The 23340-nt window shown below is 38.1% G+C and overlaps 1 protein-coding gene across 1 annotated transcript in view; it reads right to left on the bottom strand.

Moving 5' to 3' along the window:
- Positions 1-4294: 4294 nt before the first annotated feature.
- Positions 4295-23340, bottom strand: part of LOC106073154 (sodium/glucose cotransporter 4-like) — a 31787-nt gene continuing 12741 nt past the window's right edge. Inside the window, exons 9-15 of the mRNA XM_056014907.1 lie at positions 20905-21040; positions 19513-19620; positions 18293-18473; positions 16411-16549; positions 8826-9047; positions 5575-5647; positions 4295-5377 (exon numbers count right to left, since the gene is read on the bottom strand). Coding sequence (XP_055870882.1) covers positions 5136-5377; positions 5575-5647; positions 8826-9047; positions 16411-16549; positions 18293-18473; positions 19513-19620; positions 20905-21040 — 1101 coding nt within the window. The 3' untranslated portion in view covers positions 4295-5135. The remainder of the gene's footprint in view (positions 5378-5574; positions 5648-8825; positions 9048-16410; positions 16550-18292; positions 18474-19512; positions 19621-20904; positions 21041-23340) is intronic.

Raw genomic sequence — 23340 nt, 5'->3', positions numbered from 1 at the left:
CTGATTTGGAAACCACTGCGCAGTTCATCTCATGTATTGGTCTAGTCATATGAACACTCCAACATAACAATGAGAACGAAGAAGAAGAAGAAGAAATGGAAATTCAGTTTGACTACAATTGACAATATCAGCGTAACTACTGTACAATAACAGTATAGATGAAAAATTCGAACAACATTCACACACGAAACACATACACACTCACAACCAGCACTTTATGAATTTGACTTCTATGAACTTCTCGATGACGACAGCTGATCTTGTAACACTCTGACCGACAGTGGGTTGAAGGAGTTTTTAAATCTTTCTGTTTTAGTCCTAATGGAAAGGAGACGACCACTTCGTTCAGATCTTATGTAACAGTGGTTTAATGGATGCAGGTTGTCCTTAAGAATCGAGAGTGTTTTGGAAGGGCATCTTTCATGAAAAAGCTCTTCAAGAGATCGTAGCTGCATTCGAGTGATATACGATCCTTTTTTTAATTAGTCTATTTAGTCTAAGTCTTTGTGCCAGTGAAGTGCCATTTAGTTTTATACATTGAAATCTATCTGTTCATTTAGTTTTATACATTGAAATCTATCTGTTCATTTAGTTTTATACATTGAAATCTATCTGTTCATTTAGTTGTATACATTGAAATCTATCTGTTCACTTAGTTTTATACATTTAAATCTATCTGTTCATTTTGTTTTACACATTTAAATCTATCTGTTCATTTTGTTTTACACATTTAAATCTATCTGTTCATTTTGTTTTACACATTGAAATCTATCTGTTCATTTAGTTTTATACATTTAAATATATCTGTTCATTTAGTTTTATACATTGAAATCTATCTGTTCATTTAGTTTTATACATTGAAATCTATCTGTTCATTTAGTTTTATACATTGAAATCTATCTGTTCATTTAGTTTTATACATTGATCACTTACTTGTATACATCTAGATCTAGTCATGTATTCTGAACTCTTGAAACTACAATCGTTATTTAACAACAGAATATAATAAAGTCTCACATGTGGTATGGATCTAGTTGCATAAATAGATGCATAGATTTAGTTGTCCATTTAGCTATCCATACCTGCATATAGACCTACCACATAAAGCTACATATCCATTAGCTACACAAAGCCACCTATGCGTTAGCTATCTAATTCTACCCATTAGCTACATACCTATCCAATTAATAACACTAATATAGCTATTTATTTAGACACACGCCTAAATTTGCAATTTATTAATTAAGCTTGTCTAGTTTAGGTCAAATGTGTATACAAAATAATCTCTACTACGCTTTAAAAAAAACACAACTTAATAATACTTCCGCATGATATACTGTAAAAATTGAACTATTCATAGACCTCTTCACCATTTTAAAAAATCTCCCATGTCCTTATGAGTTTCTAAATAAAAATATGTACAGGATCTACAGCAATGGCGGTTGCACACGTGATCTTCATTAGAACTAATGTAGGCGACAATCAAAATGATCTTCAGATCAAAGAAGTTGAAAATCCTTTCAGGTGAAATATTTTACTTTGGTGAAAATAATTACATTTGTCTTGCAGACGATTTTTTTTTCTAAGATCTTCCGGTGTTATAGCCTTTAAAGCATGATTTAGGAAATAGATTGTATTTATTTCCTGGGTCAATTATTATTGTCAAATGTTTGACATGTTTCGGATGTTACTTCAGACTTGAAGATAATTTACTTCCTGGTCCAAACCTCCCGCTGGACGACAGGTGATCGGAGCGGGCAGGGTTTGAACCTGGGACCATTGATGAGCTTGAACAACTGTCCAGCGCGCAAACCGCACGACCAAGCAGCACGAAATAAGTTGCAAAGGGCAAAGATCATCTCTCGAGACGCAAAATTCCACAGATGGACTGCTGTAAACTGTAATACATTTGACTTTATAAAAGGCGCCTCATAATCTGAATCTGCAGCTAAAGATAAATAAATGCAAATAAGCGTTCTTGGAAAAAAAAAAGGATCATGTTGCGAGCGGTATACGCGAAATCTTTTTTTTTAATAGCGATTCGTTTATACAGTCGCAAATTCATAGGTAGAGTCTGAACACAGATTTTGAAGAATGTTGTCACAAACCATGCGAATCGCTATTTAAAAAAAAGAGGTTCTCGAGTCTACGGATCATCTACTGTACTGGGATATGCCTATTTTGACTAACAAAACGGTAGATTTTAATCGCCCTGATCTGCTGCTCATCGATAAAAAAGAAAAGGCCGCTACCATTATTGACATCGCCGTACCACTATCTCATAATTTAAAAAAAAAACTAGCTGGAAAAACAACGAAAATATGGGAACCTTGTCTTGGTGATTAAGCGTTTTATGGAAATTATCTAAAATAACAATATACCCCATTGTCATATCAACCGAGCTGGAAAAACAACGAAAATATGGGAACCTTGTCTTGGTGATTAAGCGTTTTATGGAAATTATCTAAAATAACAATATACCCCATTGTCATATCAACCGAGGGAATAATAGTACTGACCTCACAGATACCTTCAAGGCCCTTGGCATTCCTAGGAACATTCTCGTTGCCTGTCAGAGGGCGGTACTTCTGCAGACCTGCCACGTCACCAGAAAATTCCTTGGTGGAGACTGATAAAGGGACTACCATGAATTTTGTTTCCCTTTAGCGAAACTCGACCCTGGCAGCGCCAGAGAATGAATACTCGTTCTTTTATAATAATAATAACAATCTTCATTATCCATAAGGAAATTTGTCTTACAATTTGTGCATTAGATCAAACAAAAGATTATAACTACAGAAAGCCTAAATGTACATTCACACCAGACTCACTCATAATTTACATGCGAAAAGTTTTTATCAGTTTCTACTTAAAGATTAAAAGAATTGGTAGTTCTCATTGTCTAGGATACATTTGTACAAAAGCTCCTTCTTCCTGGGTGCTATTACAGCATGGAATGGGTTTGCCTGGGCTTGCCAGGAAAACCAGTGACTTAGCAGAATTTAGGTCATTGCATGACCAAAATGCATGACGCGTAGGACCTAATCATCTTCTTTTTTGAAGTAACGTCTGCATTATATAAGATAAGATAAGATAAGGTTCACTATGTAATTGAGAGGTTGACCACGGCTATCAATAGGGAGTGGTCAACCGCTGTACATGATTCGTCCTTAAAAAAAACTAGACAAGATTCTGCTACTACGCTCTTGCGCACGCTCCATTGGCTTCCCGTGAAAGCGAGAATCGATTACAAGGTCGCCACACTTTGTCATCAGCGTATATATAACAACGAGATGCCCTTGTACCTTAGCGAACTGGTTACTCCATATGTCCCCCAAAGAGCCCTGCGCTCAATGGACTCAACGCTTTTAGTAGTGCCACGTTTCTCCCTCAAAAGCTACGGTCTGCGGGCTTTTTCAGTTCACGGACCAAAGGTTTGAACTCACTCCCCATTGATCTCAGACAGACAACATGCTACACCACTTTTAAGAAGAACATTAAGACCTATCTGTTTAAAACTTTTTTAGATTAACTGTCATTGTATCTGTCGTGTCAGTGTTTGTAATGTTATTACAGCGCCTTGAGCCTACATTTTGTTTGTTAACAGCGCTTTATAAATAAAATTATTATTATTATGTTAGAAATGAACGAGTAGTCATTCTCTGGCGCTGCCAGGGTCGAGTTTTGCTAAAGAGAAACAAAATTCATCGTAGTCCCTTTAACAGTTTCCACTGAGGAATTTTCTGGTGATGTGGGGGTCGATTGACGATTTGTCAGGGGTCGCCTAAGACCATCAAAAATAAGAAGTTGGGGGGGGGGGTAGCGGCAGAGTGGTATATTGTAAAAGGGGGTCGCCGAGCTTAAAAGGTTGAGAACCGCGGGTTTCCCAGAATTCTCACAGCTTATATATATCTATGGGGGAAAAATACTACCACATGTGGAAATTCTAGTTTGACTGTTGTTTTTTTTTTTTGTTTCAATATATAATTTTCTCAAAATTAAATTTGGTCTATTTTAAACGCCTTTCAGTAAGAATTCCCGCTTGTATTCAGTTACGAGTTGAATAAATAAATAGACGCTCGGGGAAAATTTTGCTCACCATCTTACGAAGGAGTCATTATCTGGACTGCTAAAATTAATTTGTCTCATATGCATATAATACTTATACAATTTATCGACACACACTATCAAAACTATATCTCTAGCTTGATCCAATATTCTAGTTTAGCCCACCCTCTTTTAATATTTCCAAATCTAGATCACCAAATCAGAATCTGCATTCAGTGTATGAGAAATTAGTTATCATAATTTACACAATAAAGACAGGAATTACTGAAATAAAAGAGGTGCAACATTCTTTGAATTACACGATCCTGCATTTCCCACAAAAGCTTTTAGCTGAATGACACATCAAGATATTTCTATAGTTTCTTGAACAAGAACAAGGGAACTCACTACTTTAAAATCTTCCTGTTAAAGACTACATCGAGTTGTGGCTCTTTGTAATGTTAATAACAACATAATGAAAATGTGATTTCCTAGAAATCTCTTTATTGCATGAGCTTCGAAAGGTTCCTTATAGGAAGATATACACTATGATACACAGCATAAACTAAACATGAAAATGAAGTAAAATCAATGTTTTAATAAAGTACACCTGATAACATTTATGGAGCCCTACCGAAGTGCAAAATATAAATACATGTATAAAATTGGGTGGTGGACTACAGGGAGAGACAACTGCAACGCTGCTTAAGATAAGTTTGATGACATTGCCAGGACCAAGGCTAGCGATGATGTCCCCTCACGACACTTGTCAGCCGGGTGGACACGCTCTGTTGGAGATGAGGAATAGGCTACAAAATGGCAACAAAATCCCCCGTGGGGTTTCCATATTTGACGAGTTGATTACATTGCGGGGATGAAACTGAGACCTAACGCTAACAGTTAGTCATACAGCTACACAAACAAAGTCCAATAATCAAAGTAGCCGTACTAAAGTAACATTACAAGATTAACCTAACCAATGAAGTCTAACCACAGTAACAATGTTACAATGTCGTTACAAGATTAACCTAACCAATGTAGTCTAACCACAGCAGCATTTTAAAGTAACATTATTAGGCTTATGCAACCTAGCCAAAGTAACCTAACAGGAATGTAGTTATAATTATAGCAATAGCCGCCAAGACGTTATTTACTCTCCTAGCACGAGGGTCCTCTCCTATGTCCTGCATCCTTTTTCTCATCAGCAGCTTGTCCTCTAGGGTCAGTCTCGGACGTGGCCTGTCATCGTAACCACACAGCCACTTGTAAATGTATCTCTTGAGCCGAGATGGCTGCGCGCTGATCACTTCCTCAGATTTCATTTCCGCTTCTGAAATATTGCAAAGTAAAATAAAACTAGAAATAGATGTATGGCTGATGATATAAAGTCCTATTTTTCTGTTTTCCACCCAATATTTAATTAGTTCCTTGATATTTTTTTTTCATTACTAATACAGTCATTCTGAAGGAAAGAGGTGATTTCAATAAGAAAGAGCAAGGTAATTATTGTGTATAACTCATTGTTACCTAAATTATCGTCTGAGTCTGACTCTTCAAGTTCTTCCGGGTCATCACGTGTCCACCACGTGACACGACGAAGCTGTGAATGAAAACGAAACTGGAGTTGAAAGTTAGACTCAGTTTCTCGGACAATATTTCAATGAATTTGGTCATTAAAAAAAAATAAATTTTATATTGCGTTCAAAAAAAAATCCTTGAATGAGGTGGAGGGGGTGACGCACTAAATAAGTTCTGGAAATTCAGCTTCTGCAAAGGTAATAGTTTTCATTTGTATTTCCGGTTGGCAGCGCCCGTAGTCTGGGGGGGGAGGGTTTTATCGTACAAAATATCCCCCCTCCCCCCAAACACACACAGACAAACTTCCTCTAGATTTAACTCAAGTCCAGCTGAGTTTTATTGAAAACTGATGTGTCAAATGTATGGTATTGTTAGTACTCTATATCAGACTGTATCTCTATTCCTCAAAACCAGCTAGAATTGCAGTCTCGTGTTTCCGTTTCATAGTTAATGGGTTTCCTTTTTTCCTTAACCACTTACATTTATTAAATCAAATATGCGTACATCCGTTGGGCTGTAGGGAATTGATTAGTCACATATTTTTTCACAGAGAGGCCTATGACAGCGGCCACTCTATGGCAAATAATAAGGTCCGTATTTGTCCATATTGAACAATTGTGCGACAATCGCTTGAGGAACTCTTATTGAAAAATATTGTTATGACTTTGCCATGCGCACCGCCATCCAAGATAGTGGAGAAAAAAGAAGCGCACTATCAGTGACCAGACAAGTCGGATGTTGACATGAGACAAACGATTTCCGCCCAAGAAGGGAGAGCCAATATGGAGTTGCTGTGCTCAAGGCAGATGCCCCCTTTGTGTTTGTCATGTCTCTATGTAAATAAACGTCTTTGTCTCGTTGAGTTGCCTCCCTTCAGTTATTACAATATATATACTAATTAAGCTTTGATATTCTCTCTACTTTCCCCCACAATCCCTCCCACCCAGGGTCGGCCTTAGGCCGCAGTGGGCCCCGCACTTTCATAGGCCCCGAGCTAATTCTAGGTGTAAACCATTTTAACTTATTATTAAAGGGTTACCGCGGTCTCTTGATTTTCCAGGAAATCCTGGAAATCTCCTGAAATTGCAAAATATACGAAAAAGTCATGAAAATCTCCTGAAATTGATCCAATCTTCTGAAAACTCATAAAAATCTCCTAAAAAATAGAAAAATTTGTTGTTTTGGGGTGTCATTCAGAGGAGCTCTGAAGAGATCCAGAAAGTAAAAATCTCAGTCTTCACAAGGATTTGAACCCGGTTCATCTCGTAGGGAATTTTGTCATGTGACTGAGGAGACCTTTTCTCCAGAGATATTCCCTTACATATCTATCGTAGGTTAAGGTGGCATTCTCTTTGGTGGCATTTTTCGTTTAGCTTGCTATTCTTCCAGGGCTGAGGCCAATGTCCATAATTTTTTTTGGTCACCATCACTCTCCACATCGTGCTCTCAAGGAATTCATCTTCGATGTCCACTGCTTTGAGGTGCAGTTTGATTACATCCACATATCGGAGGTTGGGACGCCCAGTTTTTCTTGAGCCAGTCGCAAGTTGACCATAAAGGATCACTTACCGTTCTAATCGTCCTCCATCCGGCGGAAATGACCAAGCCAACGCCTTGTGGCAATGTCCGAGGATGGCTAATGTCACGAGTCGAGTCTGTGACCTATTTCGACCAGTTTCTAGAAGCGAGTTCAAACCAGTGCAAGTGTCCAGCGTAAACAAGTTAATTTTAGGTATCCAATTAAAGAAAGGGGTTAAGGAAAAAAATAGCACACGTCAGCTTCTAGAAGGTCAAAGTTACTAAAATAAGTATCTGAGAAGGTTCCATGATTCTAGAACATCCGATTAAAAAAAGTATAAATTAGGGGAAAGTCAGTTAGACGGGGACCTCGCTTAGTCCTCACTTAGTAATGGTTTGGTAGAGTAATATTAGCGGGTCCATTAATTAAAAGTTGTATTAGTTGAAGTAATATTATTAGCTGAAGTTGAAGTTATACTAAGTGAAGTTTCATGTATCTTTAAGTTTTATTTATGAAGTATCAAGTCAAGTTGTTATTGAATTGAGAAGTTAATTTTTATGTGAAAGTTGAAGAAGTATTATTAAAGAAGTTTTGAAGAAAATACAGAGAGATGTTTCTTTCTTCATTTCATTGAATTGTCAAGTTTGCTAATATAATCCCCGGCAAGTCTGATCGTTACAGTTAAGTTGCAATGAGAACCTGTCCGAGCAAGTATCTTAGTGTTACACACTTTCTTGCCATTTGATTTTCAAGATCCTTTGGAGGCAGTGAAAGTGAAATTAATTTGATTTTATCTCTTGCTTTTGCTTAAGTAGTCCATGACTCACTGCCATACAGTAGCCTGCTCAAACACACATTCTTTTTAAACCTCCATTTCGGTTTTGTAGTGAACTTCCGGTGTTCCCAAAACGATTGGTCTGAGTCAAGTGAAGGTTTTTGTAAAAAAAAAAAAAAATTTTAAAAAATAAATAAATGGGAAGAACTTCACATTTACAGCCACATATATCAATAGTGTAAGATTTTTTTTTATAACAAACAGTATTAATTAATTAATTATCACTATTTAATTAGCTTATCGTTTGTTTTTCAATTGATTCATGTCTTGTTAGGAACTATGAATAAGTGTGAAAAGTTTTAACGTGATAGGAGAATGGGGAGTGAGAGAAATCAAAATTTCTATCAGACAGACGGACAGACAGACGGACAGGCAGACAGACGGACAGGCAGACAGACGGACAGACAGACGGACAGACAGACGGACAGACAGACGGACAGACAGACGGACAGGAAGACGGACAGACAGACGGACAGGCAGACGGTCAGACGGACAGACAGACGGACAGACAGACGGACAGACAGATGGACAGACTGACGAACAGACAGACGGACAGACAGACGGACAGACAGACAGACGGACAGACAGACGGACAGACAGACGGAGTGAGTTGATACGTTCAGTATAACAAATGTTGTTGCAAACTTATTGATTCGCGGCTTAGAAACTGATCTGCTTAAAATGAAAGCTCTGGTTCCGACTGGAGAATTCTCTTAACCAAAAAAAAAAAATTAGAAGAAACATTTTTTAAAAACTTTATAGAGTTACCTTTTCTTTATAGATTTACCTTTTTCTTTATAGACTTACCTTTTCTACATAGACTTACCTTTATCTTTATAGACTTACCTTTTCTGGAGGTCGAGGTTTTGTAAAGAGAGATATTGTCACTGTCAGTATTGCGGTGACCGAGGCGAGTATGATTGCAAAGTGAAAAAAGTGGATGTCTTTCAGAATGGCTGGTCTGGGGTCCGGCTTGAATGTCCCGCAGGCAGAGCCCCTATAGAGTAGCTCCAGCACCATTCGGATGATGCCCAGTAAGGAGCCGATGATCAGACTCCAGAATACTGCCTGGAGTTATAATAAAAAAAAAAACAACAATTAAACAATCAGAGAAATACCTAATTTAAAACATACATTTGTTTACACTTATAACAAATTCTTGAAAACAATTGTATTGGTAAAGTGTAGGCAAAAACAAAAATTAGACATGCATAATAAATTAAAAAAAAACATAATATGCATGTGTGTTTGTCCCTAATTAATATTCTCAATCTTACCACAAAGCACAGTCTGCAAAAGATCCTAGCAGCAAAAAGCTGGCAAGGAGAAGACTTAAAAAAGCTTTCATCAATCTGCCTGATAAAAAGCTTGTAAACGTTATATATCCTACATTCCTCAAGGGAGTAAGCTGAAATTTGGCAGAACTATCTCTAGTCACTGACAAAACAAGAATCAATTTTAAAAAAAGTAACGAATTAGTTTTATTAACTATTGGTTATTAATTATTTTGTTTGGTATTGAACAAGGGAAAGGAATTGTACTTGCCAGATGTTGTGGCATAAGCTGAATTAGCTCACATTATACTTTGTATAAAGGAGTAGGTCGTGGCTTTAAAGTATTGAAACTAACAATAGATATCTATGAAACCTTCTGTTTTCATAAGCACTTTGCTGGCACAGTGGTTAGTGTATTCGCTTGAGGAGGCTTGAGCCCTCGAGTTGGATTTCAAGTTGTTCATTTTTTAAAATTTATTTATATGAAAATATAGAGATGGGGATATCTGGCTTTTTTTAAATTTATTTATATGAAAATATAGAGATGGGGATATCTGGCTTTTTTTAAATTTATTTATATGAAAATATAGAGATGGGGGTATCTGGCTTTTTATTTATTTATTTTTTTGCTACGCAAGTCGTCAACATAACGATGTATTAGAGTTGAGAGAGAGAGAGTCGACCGTTCGGACGTAAACAAAAAGTCGAAAGACGTTATGCAATGTCGTCATATTGTTTCAGGTCCCTTTCAGGTAAACGGTCTACGTTTTTAAAGGCCCTAATTAGAGGCTGTCAACCCAAAAGCGTGCCAAGCGAAAAAAAAATAAAGTCTAGCTCCTGTACCATCAAAGCCAAAGCCATCTTAACCTGCGATATATGTGGACGGGGGTGTATCTCCAAAATAGGGCTCCACAGTCACGTGAACAAGTGTTTTACGAGATGAACCCAAGTCGTTACGACGGAAGGAGGCCAACAACTACTTAGAAGCCAAAAAAAAAAGGTCTACAACTAAAAATATTTTAATGTTAAACATTGTCATATTACTATGATTCTTCTTCTTCTTCTTCTAGCCAGCTTTATTGCTGCTGAGCTGTGAGCTCTTTTGCAGACTGTGCCAAGGAAAAAAAGTGTGCTGTTTTCATCAGTTGTTCAGCACTGCCGTACAGGGTGTTGGTTATGTTGGGCTGTACTGGAAGTAGGGTCTGCCTAAGGTGGATTAGGGAGGGGCATTCAAAGAGGATATGGTTTACGGTTTCAAAGGGGTGGGCGCAATGTCTGCAAAGGGGTAGTTGTGTGGAGTTTATTTTGTTCAGGTGGTAATTTAATAGTGGTGTGTGTCCTGTTCTTAGTTGGAAGATTGTAGATTGTTCTTTGCGGGGGAGGAAATATTACTATGATTAAAATTCAAACACATTGTAACCCCAATTGAAATATCAAAAATTTGTATTTACTTCAAAACTTTCGAAACTTGTTATGTTCCTTTTTCATTTGATTTCTAACGCTAACTTGTAGTACCAAATTGCTGGTAACCAGCTAACCCGCTGTAGGCTTATAATACCGTAACAGATAAAACTTGAAAAGACTTGAGTAACATCCTTGTGATCAATAACAACTATAACCTTAATCATAATATAGACAGAATCAACTTGTGATCAAATGAAATAAATGTAATAGACCTAAGTAGAATTCTTCAACAAAATCTAACACACTACAATAACACCACCTTTCAGTCTCACGTTCTGGAGTCGTCTGTCATAAGACCGCTGACGACAACGCCACCTATCTTGCATCATTCACAACCAATCGCTAACTTCGCCTCACCGTCACCATAGAAACACCCACACACCCCACCCCACCCAATGGTCAGAACTATGCGCTCCCCCGACCCGTTTGTGAAAAAATGTTAAAATTGTAGCTTTTATAAAGTCATCTTTAAGATATGAAATAGGGAGATGAACAAGGGACATAAGAAGGTTGCGTGAGACCGAGAGATCTGCGTAGCACCCATGGCGTGAAGGGCCTCAATGAACCCGGGCCCACAACCATTAGGGGCCCACAGCCTGTGGTGCAGCAACGATGGCGCAAAGGGACTGATTGCACTTGGGTCCATAACTCTTATATATATATATATATAGTTCGTCCATCGTGGTTCGATGATGACCACTTTGTCATCCAGGGGGCTGAGGGCTTTGCACTGGGGTTTTATGCCTCCTCATGTGGCTGGTGAGACCTATGTGAGCCCGGAATGTTCGGCTGCACACTGGGCAGGTTATTCCAGCTGGAGCTAGTGTCGTTTGTCTTGCTTTTCTTTTCTGGCGTTTTTCTTCTGCCTGCGTTGTTCTTTTTTCCTCAGCAACCTGTGCGCCAGTTTTCACAGCGCGACGCCATGATGCTCTGTCATGTGCCTCTGTCTCCCAGATGCCTGGGTCTATGCTGAAAGTCATAACTCTTAACCAGTTAGGGGCTCACGTGAGAACTTAGGGATGACACTAAAGGAAAAAAAATGCAATTTTGTAAAAATTGATACCATATTAGAATCTGAAAAGCTCCCTCGAAATATCCAAAACGTGGAACGAAACTGTATATTAGTTTGAAAACATGAACCATGTGTTTGAAGCTAGAGTTAATATACCAGTGGCTTGTAGTATTTAAATTGTAAGCAACTGTCCTCCATCAGGTTTATTGTCATGGTGGTTAGACCTAAGTGTATGAGGGGCCTACTGTTGCCAGATCGTCCCCTTGACGTCTATGTATGTTCATAAACCATTGTTAGTATTAATAGGCTGGTATTAGAATGAATGGAGTATGAGGAAGAGAGAGATATAGAAACTATGAATGTGTTGTACAGACAAATAAAGAAAGGGGCGAGTAACAATGACAATTAGGTCTAGTGAGATTCTGATGGTCAAGTATTAATATTTCGACACATCTACTAATTATTCAATTTTTTTAAAAGCTTAGTCTGTTTCTTTTAATTTTCTGTATTTAAAATACCTAAATAATTTTTTTTTCATTTCCAATGGAGTATCCGCAATAGTATTAAGTCTGAGATCTAAACAGACTTAAGAAATGTAATAAATAATTATATCCAATCCGACAAAGTTTATACTGTAAAGGCCTAGTAGCGTAAGTCTTCATCATATTGTTTTGGTGTCTTCTGTATGTTAAAAATGTTTACAACAGAATAAAAGTGTCATTAAATACTAAGCAAGCAAAAGAAACACTGTGCTATTAAAATGAATCGCGAAACCGAATTGGAGAGCAGCCCCAAAGACCTAGAAGATAGATGGATGGATGCCTGGTCGTGCGGTTTGCGCGCTGGACTGTCGTTCAGATTTATCGATGGTCCAGGGTTCAAACCCTGCCCGTTCCCATCCCCCGTCGTCCTGCGGGAGGTTTGGACTAGGAAGTAATTATCTTCAATTCTGAAGGAACATCCGAAACATGTCAAACATTTTACAAACATTTTTACAAATTGATAATGAAAAGGTATCATTCTTTAACCAATGCTTAGTATTTATTTGGTTCACAGTTCTTAAAGAAAGTTATTACAATTATATTTATACAAAGACCTCTAATTAGGCTTTATTTAAAACTGCTATGAATATTGAAATCTGACAGGAAAAAAATATTTTAAGAATTACTATGACTGAGAGCAGGTTGGCATCACCTTGTGTTCTTTCCAATGAGCGAGAAACAGCTAAAAGTTTAGAAATAGATATGTACTGGTTACTGACTTTGCTACTTAGATCTAGTTACTGTTAAATGATGGAAGTAGAATTAGATTATTGTTTGCATCAATATTTAATAGTTTTACACCTAGAAGTGTTTTGGGAATGTAAATGTGTAGAATGTAGAACTCATAAAACATTTCTTTATTCAATTGAAACATCTTTAAGTCGTGTAATTCTGTTAGGAAATTGTACAAACATTGGCTCTTACGACACTATTACTTGTCTGAATACTAACTGAATGAAATGTAAAGACATTATTACTTATAAAAAAAGGCTACTCTACTTGCATTGTAATGTCTTTTGGTAAATTTACCAATACATTCAAATTACTCCATTGTTCTGTAAAGATTCATCTTATTGGGGAAGGGGACCCAATAACATATTCTTGCACCCGGGCTCACGAGTACCTTGCTACGCCACTGATTCACGCTCAGTCAAATCTTGTTTTATAAACTGCTGATTCTTGTTAAAAGTTGTGAAAGACTCTAAAGGAGATAAGTGCGACATTAAAATGTAATTTCTACAGAGAAGTTTTGGTATTTTATTCACATACCATAAAGAAATATATCGGCGCTTTGGACCTAAGCCTAAGTCATTGCTTAACACGCATAACGAAGTGTAAACATGAAATGCGTAGGACGTAATGATCTTCTTCTTTGAAGTAACGTCTGTAATATATAAGATAATAAAAAAACCTATCAGGAACATACCAGGGCGCCGAAAATAAAACATTGGACTACTAATTATATAATTATTGTTGTATTAATCCTTAAGGTAACAACTTTTTCTTTTAAGGAAAGGGACAGAACTGCGTAAATGGTGTGTGATATTGTATCTTTGTGGCTATGTCCCTTAGACCGGTGATGCCCAAAATACGGCCCGCGGGAAACAACTGGCCAGCGACGTGGCTTCATCGGGCCCGCCGAAACGTTGGCAAAAAGTGTAGAAATCCCCTCTCGTAAAAGAAAAAGTTTGAAAAAAAAAAACACAACTTTCTCTATGTTAAGGTAAGTGGATTGATACCGATAATAAGCCACCATATTCTGTTTTATAAAGATAGAGTGGAATCCTTAAAGGACATAGACTGTTTTATGAAATCAAACATTTAAATAAATGAATCGGCATTTTGGGTTTGAGACGCGATTGCTAGATTTCACATAGAAAGAAGGGATAAGAATATTTACCAAAAAGTGGCAAAAAGAACCATTTTTTGACAGCGAATGCATAAAAAAGTGTTTTCTATCATTGATGGAAAAACTGTTCTGAAGAATCCTGTCGACGTTGTCAATCTTTCTCTTGACAATACAAGGCGACATAAAGATGTGGGTAGAGATCTCCATCCATTCAAATGTAACAAACCAGATTTTGAAATGTTTTCTATTGCCGCTGACGAATCTACCAACATGTCTGATACCGCTAAAATCTTGGTATTAAATCGCGCTAAAAAGCAGTTTTGAAATTAGAGAAGTCACTAGCTATGAGAAGCATGCATGGGACCGACTCTCTTGTCAAAGAAGTTTCAACCATCACAGAGGATCTTTCTCTTGCTTGGGAGAAATTTGTGGGAGTGACTACTGAACAGGGCCGGTCTTAGGCCACTGCAACCTATGTGGCCGCAGTGGGCCCCGCACTTTCATAGGCCCCGCGCGATGCGAATTCTAGGTGTAAATTATTAAATTAAACCATTATAACTTATTATTAAAGGGTTCCTGGAATTCTCCTAAAATTAAAAAATATAAGAAAAGTCATGAAAATCTCCTGAAATTGTTAAAATCTTCTGAAAACGGATGCAAATCTCCTTAAAACAGACAAAATTGTCATTTCGGGTTGTCATTCAATATGGAAAACGCTAATCCTACTCGCTAGTCGATTTTAAATCTCAAATGCAAATCTGAATGTTTATCTTCTTTTTGTTGGAAAACTACTATCTGCTGTAGATGGCTCGTAAAGTTAATTTGACAGTGATTTGGTACTTAGTAAAGAATAAATAAAATGCAAAGACGAATTTATTTGCTAATACAAAATCTTATTTTTCCCTTATTATCCTTATCACAACCCAAATTAGGCTATACTGTAGGACCGGCCCTGCTACTGAAGGTGCATTAAGTATAGTTGACAGCAAGAGTTATTAGAAAAGTTGTCGAGTCAAATGGAACCGAGTCTCAGTAACTTCACTGAATTACTTATCAATAAATCTACGTGGCAAGTTGGCAAGTCTGAACCGTGTGATGATGGTGTTCAGATTGAACAAAATTCTCGTAGTTTCAAAAATCCATGTGCGGCCGATGTTTCAAGTGCCCAGGCAGAGCTGCTACTGGAACTTGTTGATTTACAAAGCTAAACATCCCTTCTTGACAAATTTCAAGGGATTCAGGTTATGGATTTCTGCTCTGTGTTGCTTGCAGAAACATTTCTAGCTCTACCAAAACAAGCGTTAACGATGATACCAATAATGACTTATTTGTGAGAACAAACTTTTTCAATGATGAATCGGGTGACACCCATACTATGTAATCGTCTCACGGACGAACATCTAGAGTTCTAGATTCAGGGTTCCAACTGGATGTCTCATCTATGCAGCCGGATATTTAAAAGTTTGTTTAGGACAAACTTTCATGAATCAATGTAAGTACTAGATTCAATGGTTTCTAATCAAAATGGCTTAGTGTCTATTTCTTTTTTGTTTGTTTGTTGTTTTGCTGATGTCGCCCACGACACGAGTGTTGAAAATTAAAATGGCCCGTCGACCGTATAATGTTGATCCTCACTGCCTTAGACCATCATGATATCCGTTCCGTAAGAAATGGAGGTGCAGTGGCCGAGCGGTAGAGCGCTTGGCTTCTTAACCGAGGTTTCTGGTCAAAACTGGGATTTTTAATTTCGGGATCTTTGGGCCCCACCCAGCCCTAATGGGTGCCAAAATTTAGTTGTGGAAAAGTAAAGGCGGTTGGTCGTTGTGCTGGCCACATGACACCCTTGTCAATCGTAGGCCACAGAAACAGATGACTCTTACATCGTCTGCTCTATAGACCATAAGGTCTAAAAAGGGAATTTATCTTTTTACATTAAGATAAGAACATGTACAAGCACTTCTAAAATCCTCCATCAACTACTTATCTTAGCTTATAAAATACAGACGTTACTTCAAAAAAGATGATTACGTCCTACGCGTCATGAATTTAGTCATGTATGTTAACCAATGACTTAAATTCTGCCAAGTCACTGGTTTTCCTGGCTGGCTCAGGCAACCCATTCCATGCTGTAATAGAACTAGGGAAGTACAGTACATGTACCATGGGCGTAGCCAGGATTTTTTTCGGGGGGGGGGGGGGGGGTTGAGTGGATTTTATTTCGGGGGGGGGGGTTGAACCCCAAGAACCCCCCCCCTGGCTACGCCCATGACATGTACAATCTCTTACTTACTGGTTCTGTTGTTCGCTTCCAGAAAATCGCCAGCAAAAAGGCAGCACACCACGGAGGCGACACACAGGAGAACAACGTCTGAATGTAGTTCCAGATCTGTCCACCATTGGCACTCTCCATCACAGGAATCCACAGGATGCTATACACAGAAAACAGCCCATCAACAATAACAATAATCAAAGGCGGTGCTTGGTGGAGGTGGTACAGGGTGCCCACCCCTAGCCCCACATTTGATGGGAACCTCGTGGCGCATTACAGTAGTTTTCTACGTTTACAGATAAACAGCCAAGAAACAGTCAAGAAACAGTCAAGAAACAGTCAAGAAACAGTCAAGAAACAGATAATAAACAGCCAAGAAACAGTCAAGAAACAGCCAAGAAACAGATAATAAACAGCCAAGAAACAGCCAAGAAACAGCCAATAAACAGTCAAGAAACAGCCAAGAAACAGCCAAGAAACAGCCAAGAAACACGCAAACAATTACATATAAAACAAATAGATTCGAGAATGCGTAGTCGAATTTCTTTTCGATTATAACAGCAAGTAAAGAAAGTCGTTTAAACTTAAAGCTTTTGATAAGTTACACGTCCATCCATTGCTAAGACGTAGGACGTGTTGAAAAGATGCTACCATAGACATAAAACATATAGACTGGAAAAAGGAAATAATTTCTTGTAACTTGAAAACAGGTATATCTGACGCAATAGCATTTATAAATTCTGGAAAATCGCATGATCTTCAATTTTGAAAATTAAGAAATAGAAGTGCGATGTTTTCAAAAAGATTCAGTCCTTAGCGTTGACTTAACTCTTTCTCTCCGTAATTATTTACCAGATTCTGGTGGAATCAACGTTGGTATCGTCAGTTAGGAGAGAAAGAGTTAATGAAATTAGTTGTTTTTTTTTCAGCAGAATGTCCAAATAAGCTAAAATTAAAACAGTTTTAGAACAAAAAAAGTGAACATTATGATTGACTGATATTCTAGGCTCGCTTAGAGATTTAAAATAACCATAGTGAAAAGATTGTTATACTTCAGTAGGCTATGGCTGAAATAATTATGAATATTTTACTTTTATACTGCTCATAAATGCTGTATAATAAAATACACAAAATTGCCAGTCACAACTTTCCGTTTCATAAAACTCAAAATACACAAAATAAAGTCTATATATCAAATGGTTTGTGAGGATTGTGGGTAAGATCATGTTCACTGAAAGTTCTTCGCAGCACAATCCAATTCACTAACATGCAATGAATATGAGATACTTATGTTTTGTTATTATCCTTACCCTGAAACCAATTCTCTATTGAAATTAAGTATATCTTTATATAACTTTAAGCAAAAAAAAAATTACAAAGAGAGTTTATGTTTTCCACACAAACTCAGGGTTGGCACCCACTAACTCTCTATTGAAATAGTATTTTTTCTAATTAAAAAAAAATACTTTATGCTTTGCTTAAAAACATTGCGAGGCTATTCTTATTACTTTTTCGCCTTCCTAAATGTTTTATGGAGAATTGCATAAGGGATTAACGCACGTGCAACCAAAACTAGACCCATGAGGTTATTTAAGTAATTCTTGTGGTAAGCTAAAACAAATCACTATCATTGGTGGACTGCTGAGATAGAATGAGCCAGAGCCGGATATATGTCAGTGCAGACAGCGCAGTAGCCCATGGACTCAGATTCAGTTTAAATTGTTAAAAATATGGAAGCTAAAAAATTAAATTAGAAGTACTTTTATGTCTCTTATGTTTTTTTCCCTATTATTAAAACCATCAAATGAAGTTATTGGCATCCAAACAAACTACCTAGGGCCTCCACTAACTTAAATCCGGCTCTGGATTTAGCACTGCGCTGTACTTGATGTTGTAGGCTCACCTGAAAATAACTAGAACAAGGACAACTACTCTGCTTACAATCATCAGCTCGCGCTGAGTGGCGCGCTTTCTAAACCGCTTCCAGATGTCCATGGTGAACAGAGTAGTGGCCGAGTTGAAGATTGACGACAGCGTACTCATGAGAGCGGCCAGGAAGCCTGCCAGCATCAGTCCTCTCAATCCTGGACAGACAGTTATATAAACATACAGAGAAGTTATTAATATCACACAACACAGAAAAAAAGATAACATGTGCTTCTACATCATGTTATAAGCGTGATTGAATCAAATGTAACGTTAAACTAATTGTGTAACTATTATAATGCTAATGGTCTCCCTTCGCTTCATTCCTATGCTTATTAAATGGCTGTAAATTCTTTAGGAATCCACAGGCTTCAAAACATAAGAGCTTTGCTATTGTGGTTAGAAATATTTCTACGCCCAGATCCTAACATACCTTAAGGGGTGAGCGAGATAGAAAGAGAATAAGTGCAATTGGGAGAAAGAGAGAAAAACGAAAAAAACGACCTCTAATAATCATTCCTGTTTGATTAATAGTTTAAGCTATTACCATAATCTTAGTATATGGAGTTAGCTTGAGGGTTAACGTCCCACAATGCACCACTTAAAACACAAAGAGGCACATTCTTATTTCATATGCTAGGACAAATTCATACAACTGTTCCTTCTTCATTAGTGACATTAGGGACAAAGGCGAGTAACTGGCGCCTTAACCAGTAAGCTTCGGGTAGGTGGGGCTCATTTGCCATGGCTGGCTACCCACCTACGAGAAGGAAAACTCTGAATTCTAACCTCTGTTGCTTTGCAGCTATACCAAATCATGGGAAAGGCTTCGGGAGTCAACCCTGAGGAAAAATCAGGAGCTGGTGACCTTAAGGCAGTTTGCAGCACCCAGAGCTACACCCTGGCAGAACCTGTGACGCTTCTGACCCCAAACTGTATCGGCACTGCCGTTCCTTTGGGTACCTCAGCTGCTTGGAGAGGGGGGAACTGATGTGCGGGCGACATCGTTCCAACCACAGCTAATGCCCAGGCATTCATCTCATTTCCATAAGATGAATCATAGTCGTTTTACGACTGAAGGAGGCCATAGATAGAGTGACATTAGAAAATGGGTTGCCTGAATCAGCCAGGAAAACCAACGACTTAGAAGATTAGCATGCATGGATAGACTTTGTGCTACTGCTATGACAAACGAACCTTCTGGCATTTTCCTTACCACCAGTAGAGGGTAGGCGATGTTGGAACATCCAGCTGGGTTGCCACAAGCCTGGAGGCAGCTTTCTGGGTCTGGACACGCAACCTCATCTGGGATCAACATAAGAAATGAAGTTCTTGAGCCGTCAAGTAAATAAAAGAGATATATAACAAAATAACAAGTTTATTGTCAGATAAGAGATAATATTAGCTGAGATCTGGCTCCTAGCAGAGAGGGGCCTTAAAGGGTGCGAGTGGGACAACCGTCCCAGGCCAAGCTCCTTATTTGGGGGGGGGGGGAGCTATAGCAGAAATGATCATTATCTAGTTTGTTGCTATTCTTATGCAATTTTTTTTAAGGGCGATAAATCAATATTAAAGGACTGGGGATAATATCTTAGGCTACAAGTAAAATCTTGCATGAGAAATAATTACAATATCTTATCTTATGAAATGCAGACGTTACTTAAAAAAAAGAAGATGATTACGACCTACGTCCTATACAGCGTGTTAAGTAATCAACGGCCAATAGTAAGCTACAGTACCTACACGAGGCACTATGTTCGATAACAATAATTAGGCCTGCAGAAATAGAAGTGGCTAAGCCAGTTAATGTGGCTTGGTGTATATATAGTAACAATCGCTCGGGTCCTGACTATATCAGCTCTGAGGGCATCAAACCAGTTTCATGAAATTTAGGAGCAGACAATGGAAAAACGGAGTGATCACATCAAGATATCAACACATTTCCTAAAGCCCCACAATTCGTCTTGTCGTCTGCCACCGAGATCACGTGACTGTAAAGGAACGGACACAATAAAGTAAGAAAGTAAAGTTCCTCTTTCACACCCTGCGATCTGTTGAGCAGAAAGATGTAAAATACGTCTGTTTCAATGGCCTACGGTTAACAAGGGTGTCATGTGGCCAGCACAACGACCAACCAGCACCTTCCCCAACGTATAGTACCCAAATTAAGGTCTTCGCCGCGATTCGAACCCTAGACCCCTCGGTTCGGGAGCCAAGCCCCTTACCACTCAGCCACTACGCCCCAACACACAGTAAAATAAGATGTAATAATACTAGAATAAGATGTAATAATACTAGAATAAGATCTAATAATACTAGAACAAGATGTAATAATACTAGAACAAGATGTAATAATACTAGAATAAGATGTAATAATACTAGAATAAGATGTAATAATACTAGAATAAGATGTAATAATACTAGAATAAGATGTAATAATACTAGAATAAGATGTAATAATACTAGAATAAGATCTAATAATACTAGAATAAGATCTAATAATACTAGAATAAGATCTAATAATACTAGAATAAGATGTAACTGTCCAGGAAAATAGTATTAGGTAGATTAAATTAACATTTTACTGACCGGGATAAAGAATCCTGCTAATCATGCCAGGAATTATCCACAAGAATAGAGGCGTTAGCTTCAGGTAAGAGGCGAACACTGCACCTCCCTTGCTGTGATTCATATTTTTGGCGGACAGAGATCTCTGGACAATGATCTGAAATGGACAATGAACAAAGTGTACACGTGACTGCATCCCTGTGTGTGTGTGTGTATTGTGTGTACCTGGGAATCAGGTACCATCACCTTGTGCGAGATACCCAAGCAGAAACTTAAAGCCCAAAACACACGAAAGCGTTGGCAGTAATTATCTTCTCATTTGAAGAAGCGTCGGTAGTGTTGAGCGACACCTGGTTAAGAAACGCACTGTAGTAAACGGGCTTTGAACGCGACATTTTTAGTGAGGAAATAGGTATTGGGTTAGAGATTATTAATGTAGACTTTTGGGACAGTTACTGCTAGGCTCCTGAAGAGATACTATCGCTATTAGTTAGGTATTGGGTTAGAGATTATTAATGTAGACTTTTTGGGACAGTTACTGCTAGGCTCCTGAAGAGATACTATCGCTTTTAGTTAGGTATTGGGTTAGAGATTATTGATGTAGACTTTTTGGGACAGTTACTGCTAGGCTCCTGAAGAGATACTATCGCTTTTAGTTAGGTATTGGGTTAGAGATTATTGATGTAGACTTTTAGGGACAGTTACTGCTAGGCTCCTGAAGAGATACTATCGCTTTTAGTTAGGTATTGGGTTAGAGATTATTGATGTAGACTTTTAGGGACAGTTACTGCTAGGCTCCTGAAGAGATACTATCGCTTTTAGTTAGGTATTGGGTTAGAGATTATTGATGTAGACTTTTAGGGACAGTTACTGCTAGGCTCCTGAAGAGATACTATCGCTTTTAGTTAGGTATTGGGTTAGAGATTATTGATGTAGACTTTTAGGGACAGTTACTGCTAGGCTCCTGAAGAGATACTATCGCTTTTAGTTAGGTATTGGGTTAGAGATTATTGATGTAGACTTTTAGGGACAGTTACTGCTAGGCTCCTGAAGAGATACTATCGCTTTTAGTTAGGTATTGGGTTAGAGATTATTAAAGTAAACATTTAGGGACAGTTACTGCTAGTCTCTTGAAGAGATAATATCGCTTTTAGTTACTGACTCGACTGTGGCCCATTCTGTATTTAAAGTTCGTTATTCTATTTCATCAGTAGTGAACATAGTTACTGGGCATTGGCCCCTTTTAGTCTGTATTTGTAGCGGTGTATGTCTTAGTAATATCTCATCTGTAATAAAACAATAAAAGACACCCAAGCATCTAGGATTATAGTTAAGGTACTGTGGAAATACATTAAGCACAAATCACACATATATCCGTTACAATTCACACATATATCCGTAACAAATCACACATATACACAAATCACACATATCACACACGCAGTGGGAAGCGTGGTCGAGAGGCTTGAACTTGGCTTGTCTTGGCTACCTAGAAGGGGGCTCGAGTTTCGACACCCGACTCGGGCAGAGTTGTGTTTACTGAGCGCCTAAAGGCAGCACGGAAAACCAACTCCTAGATACCCCCTCCACCCCACTGGTCCACAAATGAGTTTGGACCAAAGCGCTCTGAGCATGCTTATAAGCATGAAAGTAGCGCTATATAAAAGCTATATCTTAATAAATCTTAATATATAACCGTTACAGTAGTTTATAACATAAGATAAGAAAAGCGAAAATGGAGATCGACAAATAACTACCAATTTTGCAAGGCAGGCACTTGATTGGAGTCCGCAAGGAAAGAGGAAATGGACAGCTAGAGGGAAGAGTCTGAAGACACTGGAATGACAAGGAATCAGACGAAGAAAGCTGCTCAGAACCGAGTTTGGTGGATAGGTGTGGTTGCGGCGCTGTGCTCTCCTAGGGGTAAACAGGAATAAGACAACTAAATCAAGCTAAATTTTGTCTAACAAGTTTTTAAATAAAGATTTTTACAAATAAAAAAACTTTAAAGATAGTTTAAACCAGGGGTTCTCAGCCTGTGGGTCGATTGACGATTTGCCAGGGGTCGCCAGAGACCATCGAAAAAAATGAATAGTTTTGTCTATTCTTCTATTGCTGTGTGTCTGAGTGGGGGGGGGGGGTTTTCGCGGCAGGTGTGGGATTGTAAAGAGGGGTCGCCGAGCTTAAAAGGTTGAGAACCGCTGGTTTAAACTCTAAGATGTGTTTTTTTTTTCTACTTGTGTAGTCCAAGAAGTTCAAACAGTGCTACTAGCCATAACGAAAAAAATAAAAGTTACTAGCAGACGAGCTGCTATAAAAATATTAAAACATGAAATATCAGCTAATAAAAGTTTAAGTCACCCTCTTAAAAGAGAGAGAAAAAAGCAGGAGTGTAACTAACAGAACTAGAGTGTAAGAGTATTTCCATTCGTCAAAACGATTAGTTGTCAAAGGGAA

The sequence above is a fragment of the Biomphalaria glabrata genome, chromosome 17, assembly GCF_947242115.1.
Source record: "Biomphalaria glabrata chromosome 17, xgBioGlab47.1, whole genome shotgun sequence".
Lineage (NCBI taxonomy): Eukaryota > Metazoa > Mollusca > Gastropoda > Planorbidae > Biomphalaria > Biomphalaria glabrata.
Note: the sequence above shows the minus strand (reverse complement) of the source record. Positions and strands in the feature narration are given on the sequence as shown.